Here is a 22484-nt window from a genome sequence, read left to right as displayed (position 1 = left end):
ACTGAATGGCAGAGAAGGCTTGACAATCCAACAGGATAATTCTGCTCCTAGCCTGTATGTTTAGATAGACTTATCATTTCTGGCTGTTTAAATCAATGATGGAAAGGGAACACGCACATTTATATAGCAACTTTCACAGCCCATTTCATGATATCAGAATGTCCCAAAGGATGTTACATCAGTTCAATAGGTACTTTTGCAGCAGTTAATGAACAGACTCCAAGGCTCAACAAGCACCGATAATGGCCAGATAACATTGTTTTTATGTTGAGGATAAATATTGCTTAGGCCATTCAGAGAATTTATATTCTGTAATTTGAAAGTGTTATGGGGATCTTTTACACTCATCACTGAATTCATGCATGGCATAAGTACACACAGCAGCAATAATGTATACATTCAGAAAGCACTTGACACAAACATTTATCTGAAGGAGAGGTCAATCTTGTCTTGGTGCTGGCAATACTGTTATAATGCTTCTCATGGTAAAGGAAAAATAATATTTACTGCATTTTGATTTACTAAATAAATCAAGTTAAAAGAAGGGGAATAAAAACTGTTCAAAGAAGTGGAATAGTCAATAGACTAATTAATGCCTTCCTCAAAGTTTGATTGATGTGTATTGGAGCCACATACATCAAGAAGATCTTCCTTTCAATTTCCGGGCTCTGCATACGCCATCCAAAGTAACAGTAAGGGTACAATTGACCTGTATGTCCCTGCGTTTGCATTTGGGAGGGGAAAATCTACTGGCATTCTGCTCACAGACATAAGCATTTCCTGCATCAAGTTCAGAGGTGAAGCTCCTTTAGTTGACTAGCCTGTTGATACTCATAAAATGAATAATAGACAATTGGGCAAGTTGTCAGTGATCAGCAATCACACCAGGAAGCAGGGCAAACATTCAGCTCAATGAGTGTGCTCAGCTTGGCATGGATGATCTATCTCTGCAATTATGAAAACCTTGTTATTATTCTGCAACTTCAGTATTCTTCTTTCCTAAGTAAGCCTCAATGTCTTTGTTCCAAGAATACGTCAATTATTTTGTATATTTCATCTTCATGGCAAAAAATTCCACAACCTTAAAAAAGGTCTGAAAAGTTGTTCCCCTTGTAGGAAAGGGTAGATCTATGGAACATAGTTTAAAATTTGTGAAGATTTATTTTGTGTGAATGCGCTTTTAACTGCTGCAGTTTGAATTTTAAGATTAAGGTTATGTTCTCACAGACTGGATCTAACCTCTAAACAGAGGACATTTTCTAAATACCCTGAAATAATTAAAACAATACAGGCAATATCTGATTGCCTCTTCTCTCCAGGATACAACACTCAAGCCTGCCCAGTTTTTCAACTTGGTTAAGCCCTCTTACCTTTTGAGTAATTGTTGGAATATTTCCAAGTCCAGGGTATGGTTGCTAAAGTGGAGCAGTGAAAATTTTCCAAATTGAAATTTCAACAACAGAGATTTCAAACCCATCAGAAGGACAACCTTTCAAACCTGATATTAAAGCCCTCTTAGCTGAAGATAAAATACCAATGATACTATTTCTAAAGCAAAGTGCAGGAGTTTTCTCCAAACGCCGCGTCAATCAAGATTAATCATCATCAGGTCATGCTCACATCGCTGTTTGCACAAATTTGCTGTCACATTTCCTACCTTACAACAATGACCATATTTCAAAAGTCCTCCATTAGCTCTAAAGCGCTTTAGATGTCAGGATATCACGAAAAATATTTCCAAATTCTACACTTTTTGATGGAGATCAATCACAAATATATTTTGACTTACAGTACAAATCCAACAATTTCTTGACGCTTATGATAAGTTTGACACTCATGACAAACCATTCAGCAATTAATGATGATTCACAATTCATGGCACACCTCTTCATTCATACAACACAACAATAGGCACTGTATACTCATCATTTGGCTCAGCAATTGTACAAGCAAACGAGAATGAAGCATCTCCTGGCCTAGACGGCACCCATGAGAAGATTTCAACAGAAGATAAACAAACAATCTGTAACTTTTTTCACTTTCAATAATCCAACCTTCCAAAACTTGGCAACTATGTGATTGTTTGTATAAGTATCTCAGCTTTTATAAAAATATCATAATTGAGAGCCAAAATACCAATACGGGTGATGGGAAGTACAAAAGTGTGTTGCACTGTAAGATCACCTGAATCACTTACTCTGCACACGCATATTTTTGTATTCTTATAATCAAAATTTGTTATTAACGTTTTCAACTTAATTGTTTAACTAGCATAAACAGTATAAAGGATATGAAGCTTCAGGATTTATCCGCATCATTTAGCCCATGGTGTGATACCCAATGAACAGAACATAAATGAGTAAATGGCACACTGGTTTGTACTCTAGTTCTAAAGATCCAAGATTTTAAAAAAAATTAAAGCTGAAATTTTACACAAAACTCATTCCAGTATCACCAGATTTCACAGCAGAGCCAGCAACAAGTCCAAAATAAAATTCTAGCAGAAGGTAAATGACCTAGGAAAATGACCTCCACAATTGTACGTTCGGCAGCATCCATTTATACAAACAAAAGTCAGACTTGCTACGACTAGTAGGAAGATCCATGATCAGCAGGTTTTCTGGACCACTGTTTCACTCATTGTGGGCTAGTTTAATACTTTATGGGCCATACACGAGCTACAAATTTTCCCATTAGTTTGTATTAATTTGAAACAGCTGACATTGGCAAAGCTGGATGTTGATGCTTGACTGCCAACTTAACCCACAAGAATTCAAAAATGATAGTGCACGTAGAAAATTAAGCATGAATTGGAATCAAGTTGCATCAGATCTTGCTTCCAAGGTCTGGGAACAACACAAAGGCAACTCCATCCACCCCATACCCACCCTGGCTATAGTTTGATCAGAATGAAGAAAAAAGTAATATTTTTCACCCAAAATCTTTGGATATATTTACTGATACTCGATCTGACAAAGCTACCCATTAGAAGATCATACTCAACTGATTCTCATCTATTCTCCATTTAAGTTCATTTTGAAGGGCAATATAACCACAGCTGTTATTCTTTTAATTGTCATAAAAAAAATGCTATGTGCACACAGGACAATTACTTGGGTCTTATCCACATTGTTCAACAAATTTTAACCAAAGCATACAGTCTGAGGTTTCAACTCTTTTTTCTCCCTTCACCAATATTCATCATCTCCTTCCTTGTGGTATGGCTGCACGACCGAGACCAGCTTCAACCAACTGGCTGCTTCTGAATCTCTGATGGCATCCTTTTCAACCTATTTAATCCAAATCTCTCAACGTTTATGAAATTTCTAGGCTCATTTTACATCTGAAATTTATATTGATTAAGAATTAACTATATTGGCTCTGTGCAAGTCTCAGATATACAGACTTCTCAGTCATTTTGCAGGTTGATACAGCCATAAAAATACAAAAAGCGCACCATTCCTACAGAAATAGCATTGCAACGCAAAAAACATAACAAAAATCCCAGTATAAAGACGTTGTTTGAAGCCTCAAAAACATTTGTCCAAAGATGGTGTTTGACTTGTACAGAGAGTAAATCTAAATAATCAGTGTCAATTGCCATTGATGCTTACCATTTTGGAATGTGAAAAATATACTTAATACTGGTAATTTCAATTCAACCATTGATGTATTTTACTGAAAAAATAATTTTACAAGACGATCAAAGATTAAAATCGAAACATCTTAAAACCTATCGAATTCATTACCTTCAACATCCAGCGCAAAGAATTTACTGAATTAATTGAAGGTCATCAGCAGTGGCATAACTGTCAGGATCATATTTAGCACTTCTGGTTTCAAAATTATCCCTGAACACCATTTTTTTTATCCACTACATTGTATCTTCTATCTCTTTTTCTTTAATAATACCAGAACAATTTGTGCTTGAATAGCATTCCAAGATTTGATGATGACATTGTAAAAGCATTAACGGCCAACACACAGACTTGCATTCACAGTGGAAGTTTTTTCTCCCTCAACTATCCATCAATTTAATTTGCACAAACATGATCCTTAAGTTGCTTGCTGGGGAACATATCCAAAGGTTGAATTACAAACGGTACATCTTCGATTTAGAAGTTAGTTCTTTGCAAGCGTCTCTTAAGCTCATTGTTTATATGGGATCTGAACAGATCTGAGCATGCTAATAAACTGTTTCATCATTAAAAATCTTAAGCAATAACACTGCACTTTTGTAATAGTTAGTTTTCAGTGCCAGAGGGACACAGGTAATCATTAGAAACCTAAAGTTAGAATTGCCTTGAGATATATATGAAACATGTATATTAATGTCATTTAATTTAGTTTGGATTTTGAACTGTGGTATATGGGTTTGGTCTGTGTCTATAAAAGGGTTTAATAATGAACAGCTATGAAGGGGTTTAACAATCAACTTTTAAGTATTTCTGAAGCCAAAGTGATTTATTTTAAAACACAATATAACAGCGAGACTTTCTGGAGAGTAATGGTGAGCTTTTATGAAGAATCAAAATAAACAGGTGTGTATTTAGCTTCAATTAGAAGCTTTTGGAATTTGCTTTCTTGCTGTAGGGGTAACACCCAGAGCTTGAAGAAAGCCTTTTGGTTTGGCAGGTTTTGCAGAAGTTTTAACTGGATATGCAAGTCTGTTACTCCTAAAGAAGGGAGATAGTTTATAACTGTAAAGGAATAGGTTACCTCAGTGCACAGAGTTTCAATTGAAAATTCCAGACTAAAAGCGTTTGGTAAAAATCCTGAAGGGATTATTTGAGGCTGAGAAAGTCTAAGTTCAGTTGTATGATTCTCATGACCAGGAATTGAAACATCTGTTAAGTTAAACCCCATAGAAGTGATAAACAGGGAATTCTTTCTGGTGTGAGCACTTTAAAGGAGTGTTTTCCGTAAAGAAAAATGTTTAGTCTATTCTATTTTGTCTTAACTTGCTTTATTGTTAAGGCCAATTCTACAGCATTGCATGCTTGTGCTACTGTTTAAAGGCCTGTAGGTCACTCTGTCAAATGACATTTTTCCCCTAATATTCACTATCCTCATCCAAACCCAAGGTGATTTCTAACTGATATACTAATACTGTATTTGATTAACAGTGCTACACCTCCATCTTAACCTAGTTTCCTACTATTTCTGAACATCATACACTCATTAATATTCAAACCTAATCCTTAGCTACATTTCTGAGATGATTATCAGATCATATTTATTTTTTCAAGATGCACAATGAATTAATTTACTTTGTTACGAATGCTATATGCATTTAGACAGAACTTGTAATTTTTTGTTGTCTTTGCAGAATCTAGTCTTGACTGCTAATATATTTTGAAGTTTTGTTTCCTCTGCCTCTTCGTGGTATTCTCTGACCTTCATTTTCTACATTTATATTTTGCTTTTCTGCCTTGACTCCATCTCTTGATTTATTGTATTCACTCAAGTTTAATCCCTCAACACGGTGTGGAGCTGGAGGAAGGAACACAGCAGGTCAGGCAGCATGAGAGGAACAGGAAAGTCGACATTTTGGGTCAGGACCCTTCATCAACTGCTGTGTTCCTCCAGCTCCACACTTGTTGACTCTGACTCCAGTATCTGCAGCTCTTGCTATCTCTAATCCCTCAACTCCCTTTCTATTTCCTTAGTTACATGGCTCATGAGACCATCACTCGCAACACCAATCACATGTAGATCATTTCAATGGTACAGTTCCTCAGTACTGGTTCCAGTGTCCCATGAACTGCAACTTACTTATTCCACTCTAGTCTTTGAGCCACACATTCATTTCTCTAATATTTATCATCCCTGCTAATTTGAAAGAGATTAATTTTGACATTTTGCTTTTCAATTTATCACCTATTCTTTGAGAAGGTGACCAAACAGATAGATGAGAGTAAACCGGTTGATGTGGTGTATATGGATTTCAGCAAGGCGTTCGATAAGGTTCCCCACATTAGGCTATTGTATAAACTGCAGAGGAATGGAATTGTGGGAGATATAGCAGTTTGGATCGGAACTTGGCTTGCTGAAAGAAGACAGAGGGTGGTAGCTGATGGGAAATGTTCATCCTGGAGACCAGTTACTAGTGGTGTACCGCAAGGGTCGGTGTTGGGTCCACTGCTGTTTGTCATTTTTATAAATGACCTGGATGAGGGCGTAGAAGGATGGGTTAGTAAATTTGCAGATGACACTAAGGTCGGTGGAGTTGTGGATCGTGACGAAGGATGCTGTAGGTTGCAGAGAAACATAGATAAGCTGCAGAGCTGGGCTGAGAGGTGGCAAATGGAGATTAATGCAGACAAGTGTGAGGTGATGCACTTTGGTAGCAGTAACCGGAAGGCAAAGTACAGGGCTAATGGTAAGATTCTTAGCAGTGTAGATGAGCAGAGAGATCTCAGTGTCCATGTACACAGATCCTTGAAAGTTGCCACCCAGGTTGACAGGGCTGTTAAGAAGGCATACAGTGTTTTAGCTTTTATTAATAGAGGAATCGAGTTCCGGAACCAAGAGGTTATGGTGAAGCTGTAGAAAACTCTGGTGCGGCCGCGCTTGGAGTATTGTGTACAGTTCTGGTCACCGCATTATAAGAAGGATGTGGAAGCTTTGGAAAGGGTGCAGAGGAGATTTACTAGGATGTTGCCTGGTATGGAGGGAAGGTCTTACGAGGAAAGGCTGAGGGACTGGAGGCTGTTTTCGTTAGAGAGAAGAAGGTTGAGAGGTGACTTAATTGAAACATATAAAATAATCAGAGGGTTAGATAGGGTGGATAGGGAGAGCCATTTTCCTAGGATGGTGACGGCGAGCACGAGGGGGCATAGGTTTAAATTGAGGGGTGAAAGATATAGGACAGATGTCAGAGGTAGTTTCTTTACTCAGAGAGTAGTAAGGGAATGGAACGCTTCGCCTGTGACGGTAGTAGATTCGCCAACTTTAGGTACATTTAAGTCGTCATTGGACAAGCATATGGACGTACATGGAATAGTGTAGGTTAGATGGGCTTGAGATCAGTATGACAGGTCAGCACAGCACAACATCGAGGGCCGGAGGGCCTGTACTGTGCTGTAACGTTCTATGTTAAAATGTTCTAATGTTCTATCTTCTCATACTCATACCTGCTCACCAGAACCTGACATGGACCATGAACAGTGATTCCTCCCCTTCCCATCCAAGGTAGTCTCCAGCCTTGAGGAAATGTCCCGAACATTAGTACCAGGCAGGCGACACAGCGATCTCTCACACTCTCTGCTACAGATAAGAGTGTCAATACCCCTGACTCTGCCGTCTCCTACTTCCACTACAATCCTTTTTACAATCCTGTCCAGGATGACTTCTTGTACCATGGTGCCATGGCTCATGAACTCACCCAAACTGCTGTCCTCCCTCTCACCCAGACAAGTGCAGAAAACCTCAAACCTATTAAACAATTACAAAGGCTTAAAATACTGTTGTCTAGGTTCCCTTAAATATCGCACTTAGTTACACGCTCCTTTCCCTGAATACGGACTCAAACAGAAGACCCCGTCCAAAAGAGCTCCTGGATCCTGGAAACCTTCTCCCTCTCTGATGATCCTCAATGCCTGTGGCTCTGAGCCAAAGATTCTGAAGCCACAAGGGCTTACTGCAAATAGTTGATCACACTGGCATCTAGAAGCTGTCATATTCTGCAATCTAGCACATGAGCTGTGCTGCCAATGTGTGAATTATGAGCTGCAGCTAACTAATTAACTTATGATTAATACAACCAACACCGCCCAAAAGCAGTGACAGTAAACTTCAGAACACAATACTTACAATATTGATAAAACTCAACAGTTTTTAATACCTGTTAATCATTTACCTGCTCCTTCTGCAGCATGAAATTAAAAATCAAATGCTGGAGATTGAAAAGAAATAGAGTAGCAGAAGAAAATGCCCCTCTTTTCTAGCCTTCACTAAACTCCTCGCTTGACACACTTCTTGCAATAAACTGTAAATGAAACATCTCTTTCCCCAATTCAGATGATTCCCAGTTTGAAACCAAATTCCCAGTTAAGCACACTTGGTTCTGAAAAAGGATCAGTGGACCCAAAACAAGACTAACTCTGCTTTGTCTTCATTGATGCTGCCAGACCTGTTGCAGTTTTCCAGCAATTTCTGTTCCTGTTTTCTAATTTCAAGCATCCGGGGTTCTTTGGTTCTTTTTGCTACTTGATTGTTGTCTCACTTCTCCATTGGGCTGACTGTCAATATTCCCTCTAAGATGCATGGTTGCATGTGCATACAGCCACTCTGAGGGGGTACACACAGTGATGAGTGTCAGCATGCGAGTGCAGCATTGACTGGAAGTCATTGCTGTGCACTGACCTCAGAAATCCATGCTGAGTAAAATGAAATACTGGCAGAAATGCTATTGACCATGTTCCCTCAATATCTAACTGTTGCCCTGCTGCTGTAAAATGTGTCTTATGATATCAACACCTGTCAAACAAAGCATTTTATTATAGAAAATTATAGAGATAAAAATAATAAATTTGCCTACCACAAAAAAAATCACTTTTTCTTTTCAAAGATGGCGAGTATCGGGACAGCATATCAGGGTATATAAGTCAAGTGTATCAAGTGAAGTATAGTGCTGACAGCGATTGGTGTAATTTAAAGTACAGTATGTGAAGCATGCTAATTTAGGTTTAGTTTTCCATTTAACTTATTGGAAACAGTATATTAAACATGCAAAGTGACAACACTATAATGTAACAACACATTAATTTTGCACCTGTTAGAAATTATAATTATAATAGTTTGAATAGATCAGCTATTAAAGTATTAATCCTTTATCAATTTCAGTTAGAAACATCTGTCAGCTGTTTACACTGTAAGCATTAGTTTCAGTAAATCTTGCATTGACAATATTTAACTGCAAGCTGTAAACAAAACCAGAGTTGTGCTGTCAAATGTACACGAAGTATTCTGCACGTGTTTCAATACTTCTACCACCTGTAAATAAAACAAATCTTCAGATAAAGTGCAGATGGAGAAGCTATTATCTCTGTCAATAAGTGATTCTGGTGTCAGATGTACTTGCAAGGAAAATATGAACAGCTGATCTGTCTGAAGTGATCATAACCATATCAATCAAAACTCACAATAAGAAAAAGTCAAAATTTGAGGCAGTCACAAAAAAATGAAAGAAACAGCATTCCTTTCTTCTTTGAGTTTCTTAATTTAAATTTCTGAAGCACAGTAAATCATTTGTACACTTTTAAATAGACTCCAACAGATGCAAAATGTTCAAAGCAGCTGCTACGCAACATAATTTCAAGTGCAAGGGGCCTATAATTTTCTACGTGTCGTAACTGAAAAAGAAAAGTATCCCCATTTATAAACATCTTTTGTGATACAAAAATCAGAAGACATAACAGGGCCTTAAAAAGGTGATCATTGTTAGAAATGCCTTTTTATTGCCACTTCTTCCTGTCACAAAAATCATGCTCCTATGTGTCAGCTTAGATGCCAGTTTTGTTTTACATTGGTGGTTAGGCTTTTTTTAAAAATCTCTTGAACTTATCAACAAGAATATTCAAAGTTGTTTTTAACATAAACGCAGAAGAACATTAGATATTTTTTCCTATGCAACACATTAAACAAAATCAGAACCCTGTTTCTCAATGATGAGCTTATTAAACTGACATGTATGAAAATTTTGCAGTGCTCTCAGCAAACAACCTTTGCTCTCTGTTTCCAAACTCTGTGCTGCTCCAACTCCAGCCTTTTGCACAGTGTCTATTTTAGAAGCTTTACCACAACTGTCTATACTTTCAAAGGCCCTAAAGTATTCATCCACAAACATCTAACCCTTTCTACCTCTCTCTCTCATTGCTTAAAATCTATCAATTCCACCAAGCTTTTAGTTGTCCATCATAATTTCTCCTTATAAATATTATATGTCAAATATTTTTAACAATCCAGGTAGAAGCAGCTTTACCATGTTAAAAGCACTGTTTAGATGCAAGTTACTATTACATAGTTTTATAAACTCATGCTTAAATTGGAGAGGCAATAAAAAGCTTCTAAATGATGAACAATATTGGAACAGTAAAATCTAGTCACAGGTATTATATTCTGGGAGAACAAGTCAGTTGTGATGAGAAGAAAGAGTCTTTACTTTCCATGAGAACCTAAGCAACATTTCACCGAGCATTAAAAGCAGGAAAATGGTGCAAGAACACAGTGCACCTCAACAGATGATTTTTGTTCACAGGCAAAGTCCACGGTCATCTTTGTCACGAAATATGACATCATAAGTTCAGCTGCTTTGTCACATCCCTTCCTTCCTCTTCCTCACCAGGCCAAAACTTCCTTGAAGCCTTTCCTCTTTAGTGGATGAGAACTCACAGTTTTCTTCTTGTTCTTCATGCCTTCTCCGAATGCCCGTTATCCATGAGATGCAATTGCCATTCTTTTGATCCTAATCCCACTACACTACAGTCCATATTCCTGGCCTTAACACACCCTGACATTGAAACGAAATCGACAAATACTGGAGATTACAGCAGGTCAGACAGCATCCATGGAGAGCGAGAGCAAGTTTACATTTCGAATCTCAATGACTCTCCATTTGCTGGTTTCTATTAATTACATATTTATTAGCTTAGCATTTTTGACTTTTGCATGAAGTTCTGTTTACTGTTCTAACAACTCATCTTTCTGAAACATGCTCACTGGCCTCTCCGAGAATAGAAAATGTTACATATGCACACCCATGTGAAAAGGTTGGCCACCCTTGATCAAAAAAATGGAATTCTTCCTCCACCCTTGTCTGAAATGAAAGGCTCGTTATTTTAAAACTGTGTCCCAGATATCATACGATGATGGAACTTTATGGGTCTTTATTGTTTTCAGATTAAGGTGACTGATTCTTTTAATATAACCTGATGGCTGAAATTTTAATCTTTACAAGAACCTGCAAAAACCTTAATATACAACAAAAATGTTAAATATTAACCAACTACATTTGGACACACACTTTGAAGAGGCTTAACAGAAAAAATAAATGTTGCGTCAGTGAACCTACCAGCTACCCTAAGCCATCACTTTCCAATATTGCAAAAAAAGATAATAACAAACTCATCTGATTTAAAATTTTCTAAAGTGTACTAAGGAATTGGATCGCAGATCATGCACATGATCTTAGTAGGATATACAATGGTATATTAATGCCTTGTAATGAGCTCAAATTGGCCAAAACTGTTATTTGAATCAGCGTTAGTTTATCTCCTCGAATTTGTACCTTGCAAAACCTATCCTTTTTTTAAAAAATTCAACATATTCACTACCTCACCAGATTTCTTGGGGGGAGAAAAGGCTGCAGGTTTCCAGCTCTGTGTTAGATGATATCCATTAATCAATTTAGTTCAGTTCGAAACGGGCAACTTCTTGAAGCTGTACATTTTCCAATTTCTCGAACAAAAACATCATGCACACATTTAAACAAGTAAATTAGTTGATTTCACTAACCCAAATTATTTGCTAGCAGTAACATTTGGCTGATGTTTGTATTGCATTGATTACGAGTTCATATTGATCGCGTCTTCGATGTTGACAAACTTAGCAGTGCACGGGGAAGTGACATCTAACACCACGTCTCAAACTCTTGCTTTTGTGACCTTAATGTATTTTGTTTTCCAAATACACTTTTCATACAGACATCCGATTTCAATTTACCAACGGCACACTTTTGCATTGTACGTTCCAAAATCTAGAAAGCCCAATCGAAGAAGTGGAGTCTAGACTGAAAAGATATTTTATGTAGGACACGACAATTCGCCTTCCAATTCCACCCCCCCCCCCCCCAAAAATAATCTTTGCTACGACAGGGCTGTGAAGAGTATTCTGTCAGAAAACACATCCAACAGTGGGTCGTCTTCAAATCCCTACTTACTACAAGTCACACGGCACGGGCCAACAACAGCGCGGAGCCCACGGTCCGATCGTAGATAACAAACAAGCAGTGACCGTCCACCTTCCCCACAACCCACACCTACCTGTTGCAAACAAGTAGTGGCTAAAAGCGATCAACGTTAATAACAAAGTCTCCATTTGTAGCTGAATGAAGAAGTGAAAATGTTTCACTCAGGCCCCATAGTTACCATGTATCACCATACAGACAGTGCCGATCCACCTACAGCCTGCCTGTCTGCCCTGTCTCCAGTACTTTCCCGGCTGGTTCCCTTCTCTCTCTGTCTGTCTGTCTGTCTACCGCCCACCCCCCAAACCTCCACCGGCGACGACCGAACAGTCGCCAGCGGAAGGCCGGGGACACCCCTACTTCTGATTGACAGCTCCCCTTAACAAATCAGCAGAGCGCCTCTGCACGTTCAGCCTTTGATGTTGCCAAATTATGAAGCACCTCCGGACCAATGAGAAGCGGGAAGTGGCGGGTCCTACCCAAAGAATGGAAGTCAGGCTGAGTTGAAGAATTCTTGCATTTGGATCAGTGCCATAGGACTTTCGAAAGTGTGTTGGTTCAAGTACAGCGCATAGCCATCACTGCTAAGTTTTCTGGACGTGGTTTTGTCATTGTTTTATGGACCTCAGTCTGCAGGCGTGTGTTCAAAATCGTGCAGCAGCGGTGTTCATTTTCTCCCTGAGTAAACAGCTTTCTCTGATGCCGAAAGCATGAACATAAAAATCCCACTGCTGTGAATATTGCTGCTTGTAAAGAACTGGCGGCAAAGGTTTCAGATTCTGTACAAAATCGCGTTTCCAAAACTTAGCCAGGTTCCCGTGCGGTTCCCCTTGAAATGCAAAAAATACTGCCACCATTTGGTATTGAGGGAAACAGCAAAGGACCTTTGTTTTTATGAGTTGCACCTCATGACTTAATTCACGGATCCCTTTTCCTGTAATTCCATTGAACGTGGAATAGAGTAAATATGGTTATTTTCGTTGACTACCCCGGAAAACTTTAAACAATGTTAATTTTATGCCTAGCGGCCCTTTGCCAAAAAATCCCTGAAGCATGGATTCGCCCAAACCTTACCAATCGAAACGTTCAAATGAGGGCGACTCAACTTACACTTGTATTGTTAATTGTGTTTGATTTTGGAGAGCTGGAGATCTGAAATAAAAGTTTGATTGGGTCGGTATCCGTGGCTTCACGGAAACATGCATTTAAATTGTGTACGTAGCCATGAGGCTATGCAGCCCACAAAGACCCAATGTCATGTCTGTCCGGGCGCCCTTGTTTTACATGTTTTAGTATTGATATGCCGATCAGTTTTTCACTCTTTTGGAAGTGGGTTTCGCTGGCTAGCCATTTATTGCCCATCCCTAGTTACCTTGAGAAGGTGGCGGTGAGTTGCCTTCTGGAGCTACACCTTATTTAGGTAGACCTGCAGTGCTGTAAACAGTGTTGAAAATGATCATGTTTTCTTTTAAAACATTTAACAGAACGGTGTTTGAGTATCAATTACATCGGAGTATCTTGTGATTGACTTTGAGATGCAGCAATATAAGATCAGGTGTTTTCTGTCTCGGGAAATGTAAAACTACATTTTGTAGTGCCATAGGTTCTTTTTCTCAGGCTTTCTTGCTTCAGACCTGTAGTTGTACAACTTTTGATGTGTGCATTAGTAGACACCATCCTATTTTCTCCTCACGGAGGAAAGCAGCTCAACTTTAGTTGAGATTAGGAACCTGCACTGTGAGAAGTCAGGGATAGTGATCAGGGAAATAAGACATTCCTGACATGAAATGATCATCAATAATGTCACTGTTACTTTTATCTAACCATGAAAAAAGTTGGTGAACCAGACTCCGTCTACGTTTTTAGATTTGTTCTGGGGATGTAGGCATTGCTAGCAAGGGCAGGATTTGATAGCCAACCCTGATTTTTTTTAAATGAAGGAGAGCTATCTTCTTGAAACTTGTGATTTGGGTGGAAAAAGATTTGCATAAGGCAGAATATGCTTGAGGGACTTGATGGTCTACTGCTGTTCTGCTATTGCTACATGAAGCTGTGGATCAGCTACATGCGGTGAGAACATCTTGGCTGACATTAGTGCTATCAATAATTAAGGATGGAGTTCCATCACCAAGAGCTATAAGCCCAGTTAGAGGGCTAGCAATTTGGCAGCAGTACTTGTGGCTATTGCTCAGGTGGCAGCTCCAGCTCCATAACCAGGCTCTTTGAAGGGGTTGGGCTTTGTTCAGGAAGCCGGACTTATGATGTGATTTTGGCGGGGGAAGGGAGGGTCAAATGGATACTGTGCTTGTGGCAAAAGGCAGGCTCAGGGATGCTCACTGCCGCAGGCAACTTTTCCCCATGTGCCAGTAGGCCTTACTGACCCAGGCAAAATGGTCACAGAGACGTGGCGTGGCCTTCAGGTGACAGTTGATGACTTAAATAGTTTATTTGAACTCCCCAGTAATATGCCACTTTTCCAACCAGTGACAAGTGGCATGGCAAGGGGAAGACAACCCTTCTCCTGCTTTCCACATCAATTTGACAGCCTGCTTACTTCATGACCTTGAGAACTTTATGATCACTGACTCTGGCAGATAGGTCTTAAAAGAGAAATTAGCAAGAGCAGGCAGAAGTAGTTAAAATAATCCCCAAGTCCAGTAAAATGGTCTGCTACTGTGCTGAAATGTAATTTGTTCAATATCCTGTACTATTGTATTAAAGTCTTTTAGATACAGCAGATTCACTTAGTTAAATGTTTCTCAAAAAATGTAATGAGAGCTTAGCAATTCCTATTCAGCTTTGTTTTGCAAGGTGTTTTCCAAGCTGACTCTCAAAGTCTGGACAGACATGTGGGAATGCAATTACTACTTGTATTGAGAGAATGTTTTTAACAGAACAAAACACCCCAGGCACATTATGTGAGCATTATCAGGATGTGAATAGTTGTATTACGAAAGGGTGCTATTCTTACTCAGTTTTGGATTTGGCAATTTTGACACTACCATAAATGTTAGAGTCTCACATTGGTCAGAAAAATGACAAGGGCCATTAAACCTGAGAAAGTATCAAACTTTAGCCACAAATATATTTAATTTTGAAGAAAATATTGCAATGAAAGTCCTCCTTTGCTTCATTTCTTGTTTCATGGCCTTTCTGGACCATCTTTAATATCCCAGGAAGAACGACTTGTGCGAAGTATACAAAGTGTACTCGACCCTCTGACTTCTATACTCCTGTAAATGAGCCAACTTGTGCTCCAAATGCTGCAAAATTAATAACTTTGTACTTCATAGGTCCTCAAATGCTGGTTAAGTGAGCTATATGAGGTTATAGTTGATCTGCACCCATGTCCATTAGTATGAATTTGAAAGCCCAAAGCAGAAATCTGGGTAGCCTGTTAATGATGCCTTGATGAGATTCGGAAATATTGTGAGCAAGTATTGTTCGAGGAAATGGATAAAAGACTGATAGATCAGTCCACTTGATGCGAGATCAATTATTAATTTTTACTTGAGTTAGATAGATAGGTTCTTGTTGCCGAAAGGAATTGAGAGATATGGGTGAAGATAAATATGTGAAGTTTGGTTGCAGAATTATAACCTAATTAAATGATGAGCATGTTCAAGAGACTAAATGGTCTATTCTCCTGCCTATGTTATAAGCTGTGGAAAAGATTAACCTAAACTGCAACATTTGAGTTTAAGGATGTAATTATTTCAAACTCTAATGAATCATGAGACCTTAACATGATACTAGCAGATGTTTGAGTATGAAATAAATGCTGAATTAGATTGAGAAAAATAAAACTCAAACTCAAATTAGTGTCAGAGGGGAAAGAAAGTGTGAATTGTACAAAAGTGAATAGCCACTAGCACAGTAGTAAAAATACAGCTCCAGATCAGGATGTTGATGATGTCATAGAAATATTTGAAGTTTAAACATAAGTGCAGATTGACATTCCAGATGGTTTTTTCTAAAAGGCAGCAGTGAAGGCAAAAGGATTGGCTTCATCGTGTGCCGAGTAGGGATAGATTCAGATTTGTTTAATAGGATCAATGTTGATTCAGTGGAACAACAACACAAGAATGGGACGAGGCAGCAATATGTGTAAGACCTGTAAATGACCATATGAGTTCACTATGTGCGGAACTTATGGAATATTCAGTCACTGGGGAGAAATGTACAGAACAAATAACATGATGCATGGGCTACTAGAGGCAAAGCAGCAGGATAAATGAGAAAGAAAAGAAACCAAAACACTAATACCTGAGAAGGTGGCTGTAAATTTGAGAAGACGATGATTGGAACCATACAAATGCATGAAACAGTCCTGAGAGAAATTAAATTTAAATAACCATTCAGATCAGGAAGAGGGTGAGAAACACTCATAACTGTAAACCTGAAGCTTGAAACTAGAACCTAGAGTATGTTATCCCATTCAAATTACATCAGATTAATTTCTCTAAACAGTTTAAAGTAACGAGTTGCACAAGGGAAGATGCTCTGAAACAAAGCAACATCATCTGAACAGCTGATTAAGGAATTTGAGATTTGACAGGAACAACTCAAATAATAGGGAATCACAACAGATGTTAACTGCACGTTTTATATCTCAGAGACAAATGATCCTACGTTCTTACAATTGAGTAATTGCAAAGCACTGCAGTTAATCTCAGTAAACCATAAGAAGGGCGGCACGGTGGCTCAGTGGTTAGTACTGCAGCCTCACAGTGCCAGGGACCCAGGTTCGATTCCAGCCTCGGGTAACTGTCTGTGCGAAGTTTGCACATTCTCCCCATGCCTGTGTGGGTTTCCTCCGGGTACTCCGGTTTCCTCCCACAGTCCAAAGATGTGCAGGCTAGGTGGATCAGCCACGCTAAATTGCCTGTCGTGTTCAGGGGTGGGTTATAGGGGGATGGGTTGGAGTGGGATGCTCCAAGGGGCGGTGTAGACTTGTTGGGCCGAAGGGCCTGTTTCCACACTGTAGGGAATGTAATTTAATCCAGTAAGAAGGAAACTTCTCTGAATGTTGAAGGTAAGATATTCATTCCAAACCACACTGTCATCAGAAGCAAGATGGTTCTTGAGTTACAGAGCCTCGGTAATACCTGATGCAAAGCCAAATACATTGGTTGAAGTTAGACATTGGCATTCTCAATATTGTTGTTGAAAGACACAAAGCATTTTTGATTGAGGGAAAAGGACAAATTCAGTAAGTCAGACAGCGAAAGAACAAGATTTTCAAAAGCTCCAGCAGTATAGTCACTAACCTGGAAACATTAAAAACTGAACAGAACATAATATGGCATGTTGAAAAGGGCCAAATGAGGGAGAAAGTGCTTTCTGTACAGTTAGCAGGAGGCATACAAGAGGGAGATTCTGAACCTCAGTCCAAAATGGTCAACATATCAAATAGAACTTGGAAAAAATTAAGAATAATATTGTTGTGTTCAGACAGCAAATTAGCAAACTGTGGATGCAGTTTCAAACTATGTCAGAATTGAAAAATGATTTAATTGGAAATTAGTGTCAAACCACAAAATGTGCTAAAAATATTTAAGGGTGCAAATACAAATGCGTCAAACCAAACAGAACAAGCACAGTAGGAAGCTGAAAACAGTCGAAAGAAAGGTACATAGAGTGATTAGAAGGGAAACCGAAGCTCCTGAATCATCACAATGAGCTCGAAGAGAAGTACTGACTGGTCCAAGACCAACTGCAACCTGCTGCTTTGGCTCAGAAGATGAGGAACAATATTATATCAACTAAGTGATAATATGAATAATGTATTTTGCAAAAACAAATGTAATTGAGTTTTATAACTACATTTACAGAAACCAAGACATCTTTCTTTATGGATAGAGTTTATTTACTACAGCTCCTTAACACACCAGTATTTTCTTATCAAGCTGGTCAGAGATATTTGACGCATCTCTGGACCAGATGGGACTTCAATCTGAGTATCCTAGCTCAGAGGTGGGGACACATCCACTGCACCTAGAGAGCAGCTACATTCTTCATTTACATCTACCCAAGCAATTAAGGAAGAAATCAGCCCTAGTAACCTGTTCTACTGTTGGCTATATCATTAAATGCTTCTGTTTAAATAAAAATCTTTGAAATCGGTGTTTGTAAACAGTTAGTTTAACTAGAGACCTGGGTGATTTGGAAGAATGGAATAGAAGAGTAGAACAACAAAAAGGAGGAGGAAAAGAAAACAAAAGGAGAAAAAAATTTAATAACTCTTTGAAGACATTCAGACATTTCTTAAATAAAAACAATGATACAAAACAATTTTTAAAAATTATTCCATATACCAACTTTTCATAATCCACCTTTTATACAAAATAGATGCTTAACCACAAAATAATCCAAACAAAAACTGATTTTTGTTTCTTCATTTGCTTGTAATTCCTCATACTATCATGCTACCCTCTCCAAAGATCTCCAGTAATTTCTTAGAGCAAGCAACTTCTTCATTTAATTGGCTGACAACAGAAGAGATGCATTAGTCTCTTTATTTTGGAAATCTTTTCTTTATGGCCATAAGAAAAGGTATGACAAAGCCAATCTTTAATTCTTTGTCAAATGTTCACTATCTCAAAGAGAATGGTTATCCACGTAAAATTCCATGGGCAAACCTTTCTCAGAGTGCCCTTATCTGGGATTTCCTTTAAAGTATTGGATAAATAGACCTGCGTATCTATAGTTTCTGCTACTGCCAATGTTACAGCAACTAAATTATATTGAACGTGCGTTTTAGCTTCTTGGTTTCCTAGACCAACAGACATTTGTTATTGTTGTCCATCAAGTATATGATAGCCCTTGTTGTACTTAAATAGCTATCCTAAAAGTTGCCATGTGTAACATCACTAAAAAGGAATAGCTTTATGTCTTTTGGGGTCATCCAAGGCTTCAAAGCACGATTGTGTATTTTTCTGAATTTAATCCCTTTATAATATTTTATTTGCTCTTAAGACTCCTGAAATTAGCATATTTTATCACAGTTATCAATTCCCATACTGCATTAACTGGCATCCAATCTAGTCCTAGTTGCAACCAGTTTAACTGTCCAATCAAACTTCTTAGCCAGAGATAGTAGGAACTGCCAATGCTGGAGAATCTGAGATGACAAGGTGTAGAGCTGGATGAACACAGTAGGCCAAGCAGCATCTGAGGAGCACGAAAGCTGACATTTCGGGTCTTCAGAAAAGGCCCTTCTGAAGAAAGGTCCAGACCCAAAATGTCAGCTTTCCTAGTCCTCTGATGCTGCTTGGCCTGCTGTGTTCATCCAGCTCTATACCTTTTTATCTCAAACTTCTTAGCCAGGATCCTTTCTGGATGCAAAAGCACATTTCTGTGAAATACTGGCCCCATTTATCTGAATGCCATTAACCATTTTAAAAGATTGATTTGTCTTTTACTAAAAACTTTTCATCTTAAAAAACATTTTCACATTTGTTAGTGTAAGTTTCAATCTAAGATTTTAGAGTAGATTTGTAGCTCAGGTCGTGGATGTTGTGGTTGGTTGGCTTGTTGAGCTTGTTCATTGTTTTTCCGCAGACATTTCATTACCCTGCTGGGTAACATCATCAGTGCAGTCTCCGATGAAGCGCTGTTGTGTTTTCCCGCCTGTTATTTGAACTCTAGAGTCCATTGAGCTGGATTACCCCACTTCCAGTTTTCTTTTGCAGTGGAGTGTAAATGGGGTCGAGCTCTATGTGTTTGTTGATGGCTTTCATCGTGGAGTACCAGGCTTCGAGGAATTCCCATGATTGTTTCTGCTTTGCTAGTCCCATGGTCTTGGGTGTTGTCCCAATCAAATTGGTGGTTCTCCTTATCCACGTGGATGAATAACAACATCCCACTGCAGCAGCACAGAGTGACTCCAAGAAGAAGAAGAGCACCTTTTCCAGGTATCAAAGTCAATGGATATCCAAAAAACTGGGTCAAAAGATGCCCATTACATGAACAACACCAAGAAGATACTACACGCCACAACACACTCATCACGCTACCTCACATCAGGAACACATCTGAACTGACCACAAGACTCCCACGACCACTAGGCCCAGGGTAGCACACAAACCCACATCAACTGTACGACAACTGCTCACACAAACCAAAGACCCACGACCAACTCTGGACAGGATCAATGTCATATACAAGATTCCCTGCAGAGACTGTGACAAACACTACATTAGACAAACAGGAAGGAAATTAAAAACAAGGGCACATAAACATCAATTGGCTGCAAAAAGACACGATCAATACTCACTCATCTCCATCCACATGGATATGGAGAACCACCAATTCGACTGGGACAACACCAAGATCCATGGGACAAGCAATGCAGAGACAAGCACAGGAGTTCCTAGAAGCCTGGTATTCCATGAAGAAAGCCAACAACAAACACATAAGGCTCGACCCCATTTACACTCCGCTGCAAAGGAAAACCGGACATGAGGTAATCCAGCTCAACGGACTCCAGAGTTCAAATAACAGGCAGGAAAACACAACAGCGCTTCATCAGAGGCTGCACTGATGATGTTACCCTGGGTAATGAAATGTCTGTGGAAAATCAACGAACCAACTCGGTGAGCCAACCAACCACAATATTCATTTACATCATCTTGAGCTATAAAAGTAACCATAAATCAATGATAACAAGGTGTAGAGCTGGATGAACACAGCAGGCCAAGCAGCATCAGAGAAGTAGGAAAGTTGACATTTTGGATCTGGATCCTTCTTCATTTTCTGCTCCTCTGATGCTGCTTGGCCCGCTGTGTTCATCCAGCTCTACACCTTGTTATCTCAGATTCTCCAGCATCTGCAGTTCCTACTATCTCATAAATCAATGAACTCAGTTTTGATTTGAGCATATGGCTTTCTTCCTGTCAGAATATATTCACAGTTTACCACAGGAGCATAATGTAACTTCATTCCTCCAATGCTTAATTAAGCCAAAGTTAATAATATGTTAAAATAACTCATTTTCACATTACAGCCTGCCACCCTTTATCCTTCCCTTTATATCTGGTCAGTCATTTAATTGATCCATTCATTCCTGAGCATCTATTTGACCACTTGCTGTTTTACAACTAGGAGGTAGGGCTTTTGTGGCACTCTGGTAGTGCCCCTGACTCTGAGCCAGGAAGCTCAAGTCTGACCTGCTCCAAAGGCATGTCATAACATCCCTAAATAGGTTGATTATTATAAAAGAAGACCTTTTAAAAAGAGGTGGGCGCCATGGGGACTGGTATGCATTATCTCCTGCGATGACACAATTTGCTTTAGCCCTGCCTTTGCTTCCCTACCCTTACTTTTATGTAATTGTTACATTGCCCCAGGTGGACAAATTTTGTCATTTATTTGTCTAATTGGTGAAATGGGTGATGGAGTGGTGGGTCATGTAAAAAACAAAGGAAGCCATTAATTTTAATTTTTGAACCAATTCTTAAAAAGTGTACTACGGCAGTGTTCAGAGCTCTATGTGCATCACTGAGAATGGTAAGAATATAGATTTTTTTTAACTTTACAGAGACCATGAAAGTATTGTGAGTTTCCAACCCATTCTGTCAGATAGAGGATATACCTGGTACAGGGAGGCATCACAGAAGGAAATAAAAGTAATTTTAAAGGAATATAAATGGTTGCAAAATATGTGGGAGTGTCTTCAATTTTAGAATGTGACCATACTTCATTTTTGTGGTTTATGACACAGCAAGAAACCCCTAGTTTCATTCAAGATTTGAAAATCACTCTGAAAGGTTTATTATTTTCTTTTAAAAGGTGCTGCAAGATTACAGATCTTTTAGATTTGGAATCACGATACAATAATTTAAGGGGTCTAAATCAGGCAGTAGTTTGCACCAGAGATAATGGGAACTGCAGATTCTGGAGAATCCAAGATAACAAATTGTAGAGCTGGCTGAACACAGCAGGCCAAGCAGCATCTCAGGAGCATAAAAGCTGACGTTTTGGGCCTAGACCCTTCATTGGAGAGGGGGAGGCGGACCAAAGATGGAGAGAAAAGAAGATAGGAGGAGAGGAGAGTATAGGTGGGGAGTGGATAGGTCAGTCCAGGGAAGACGGACAGGTCAGGGAGGTGGGATGAGGTTAGTAGCTAGGAAATGGAGTTGCGGCTTGAGGTGGGAGGAAGAGATGGGTGAGAGGAAGAACAGGTTAGGGAGGCGGAGACAGGCTGGGCTGGTTGTGTGATACAGTGGGGGGAGGGAACAAACTGGGCTGGTTTTGGGATGCAGTGGGGGAACAGGAGATTTTGAAGCTTGTGACGTCCACATTGATACCATTGGGCTGCAGGGTTCCCAAGCAGAATATGAGTTGCTGTTCCTGCAACCTTCAGGTGGCATCATTGTGGCACTGCAGGAGGCCCATGATGGACATGTCATCTAAAGAATGGGAGGGGAGTTAAAATGGTTCGCGACTGGGAGGTGCAGTTGTTTATTGCAAACCGAGTGGAGGTGTTCTGCAAAACGGTCCCCAAACCTCAGCT

The 22484-nt window shown here is 39.3% G+C and overlaps 1 protein-coding gene across 2 annotated transcripts in view; it reads right to left on the bottom strand.

Moving 5' to 3' along the window:
* Positions 1 to 12312, bottom strand: part of LOC125459232 (low-density lipoprotein receptor-related protein 5-like) — a 183003-nt gene extending 170691 nt beyond the window's left edge. For both annotated transcript variants that reach the window (XM_048545384.2, XM_059652032.1), the window contains exon 1: positions 12045 to 12312. In XM_048545384.2, the coding sequence (XP_048401341.1) occupies positions 12045 to 12099 (55 nt within the window). In that variant the 5' untranslated portion in view covers positions 12100 to 12312. The remainder of the gene's footprint in view (positions 1 to 12044) is intronic.
* Between the last annotated feature and the right edge of the window lie 10172 nt (positions 12313 to 22484).

The sequence above is a fragment of the Stegostoma tigrinum genome, chromosome 17 (genome assembly GCF_030684315.1).
Source record: "Stegostoma tigrinum isolate sSteTig4 chromosome 17, sSteTig4.hap1, whole genome shotgun sequence".
NCBI classification, from domain to species: domain Eukaryota; kingdom Metazoa; phylum Chordata; class Chondrichthyes; order Orectolobiformes; family Stegostomatidae; genus Stegostoma; species Stegostoma tigrinum.
Note: the sequence above shows the minus strand (reverse complement) of the source record. Positions and strands in the feature narration are given on the sequence as shown.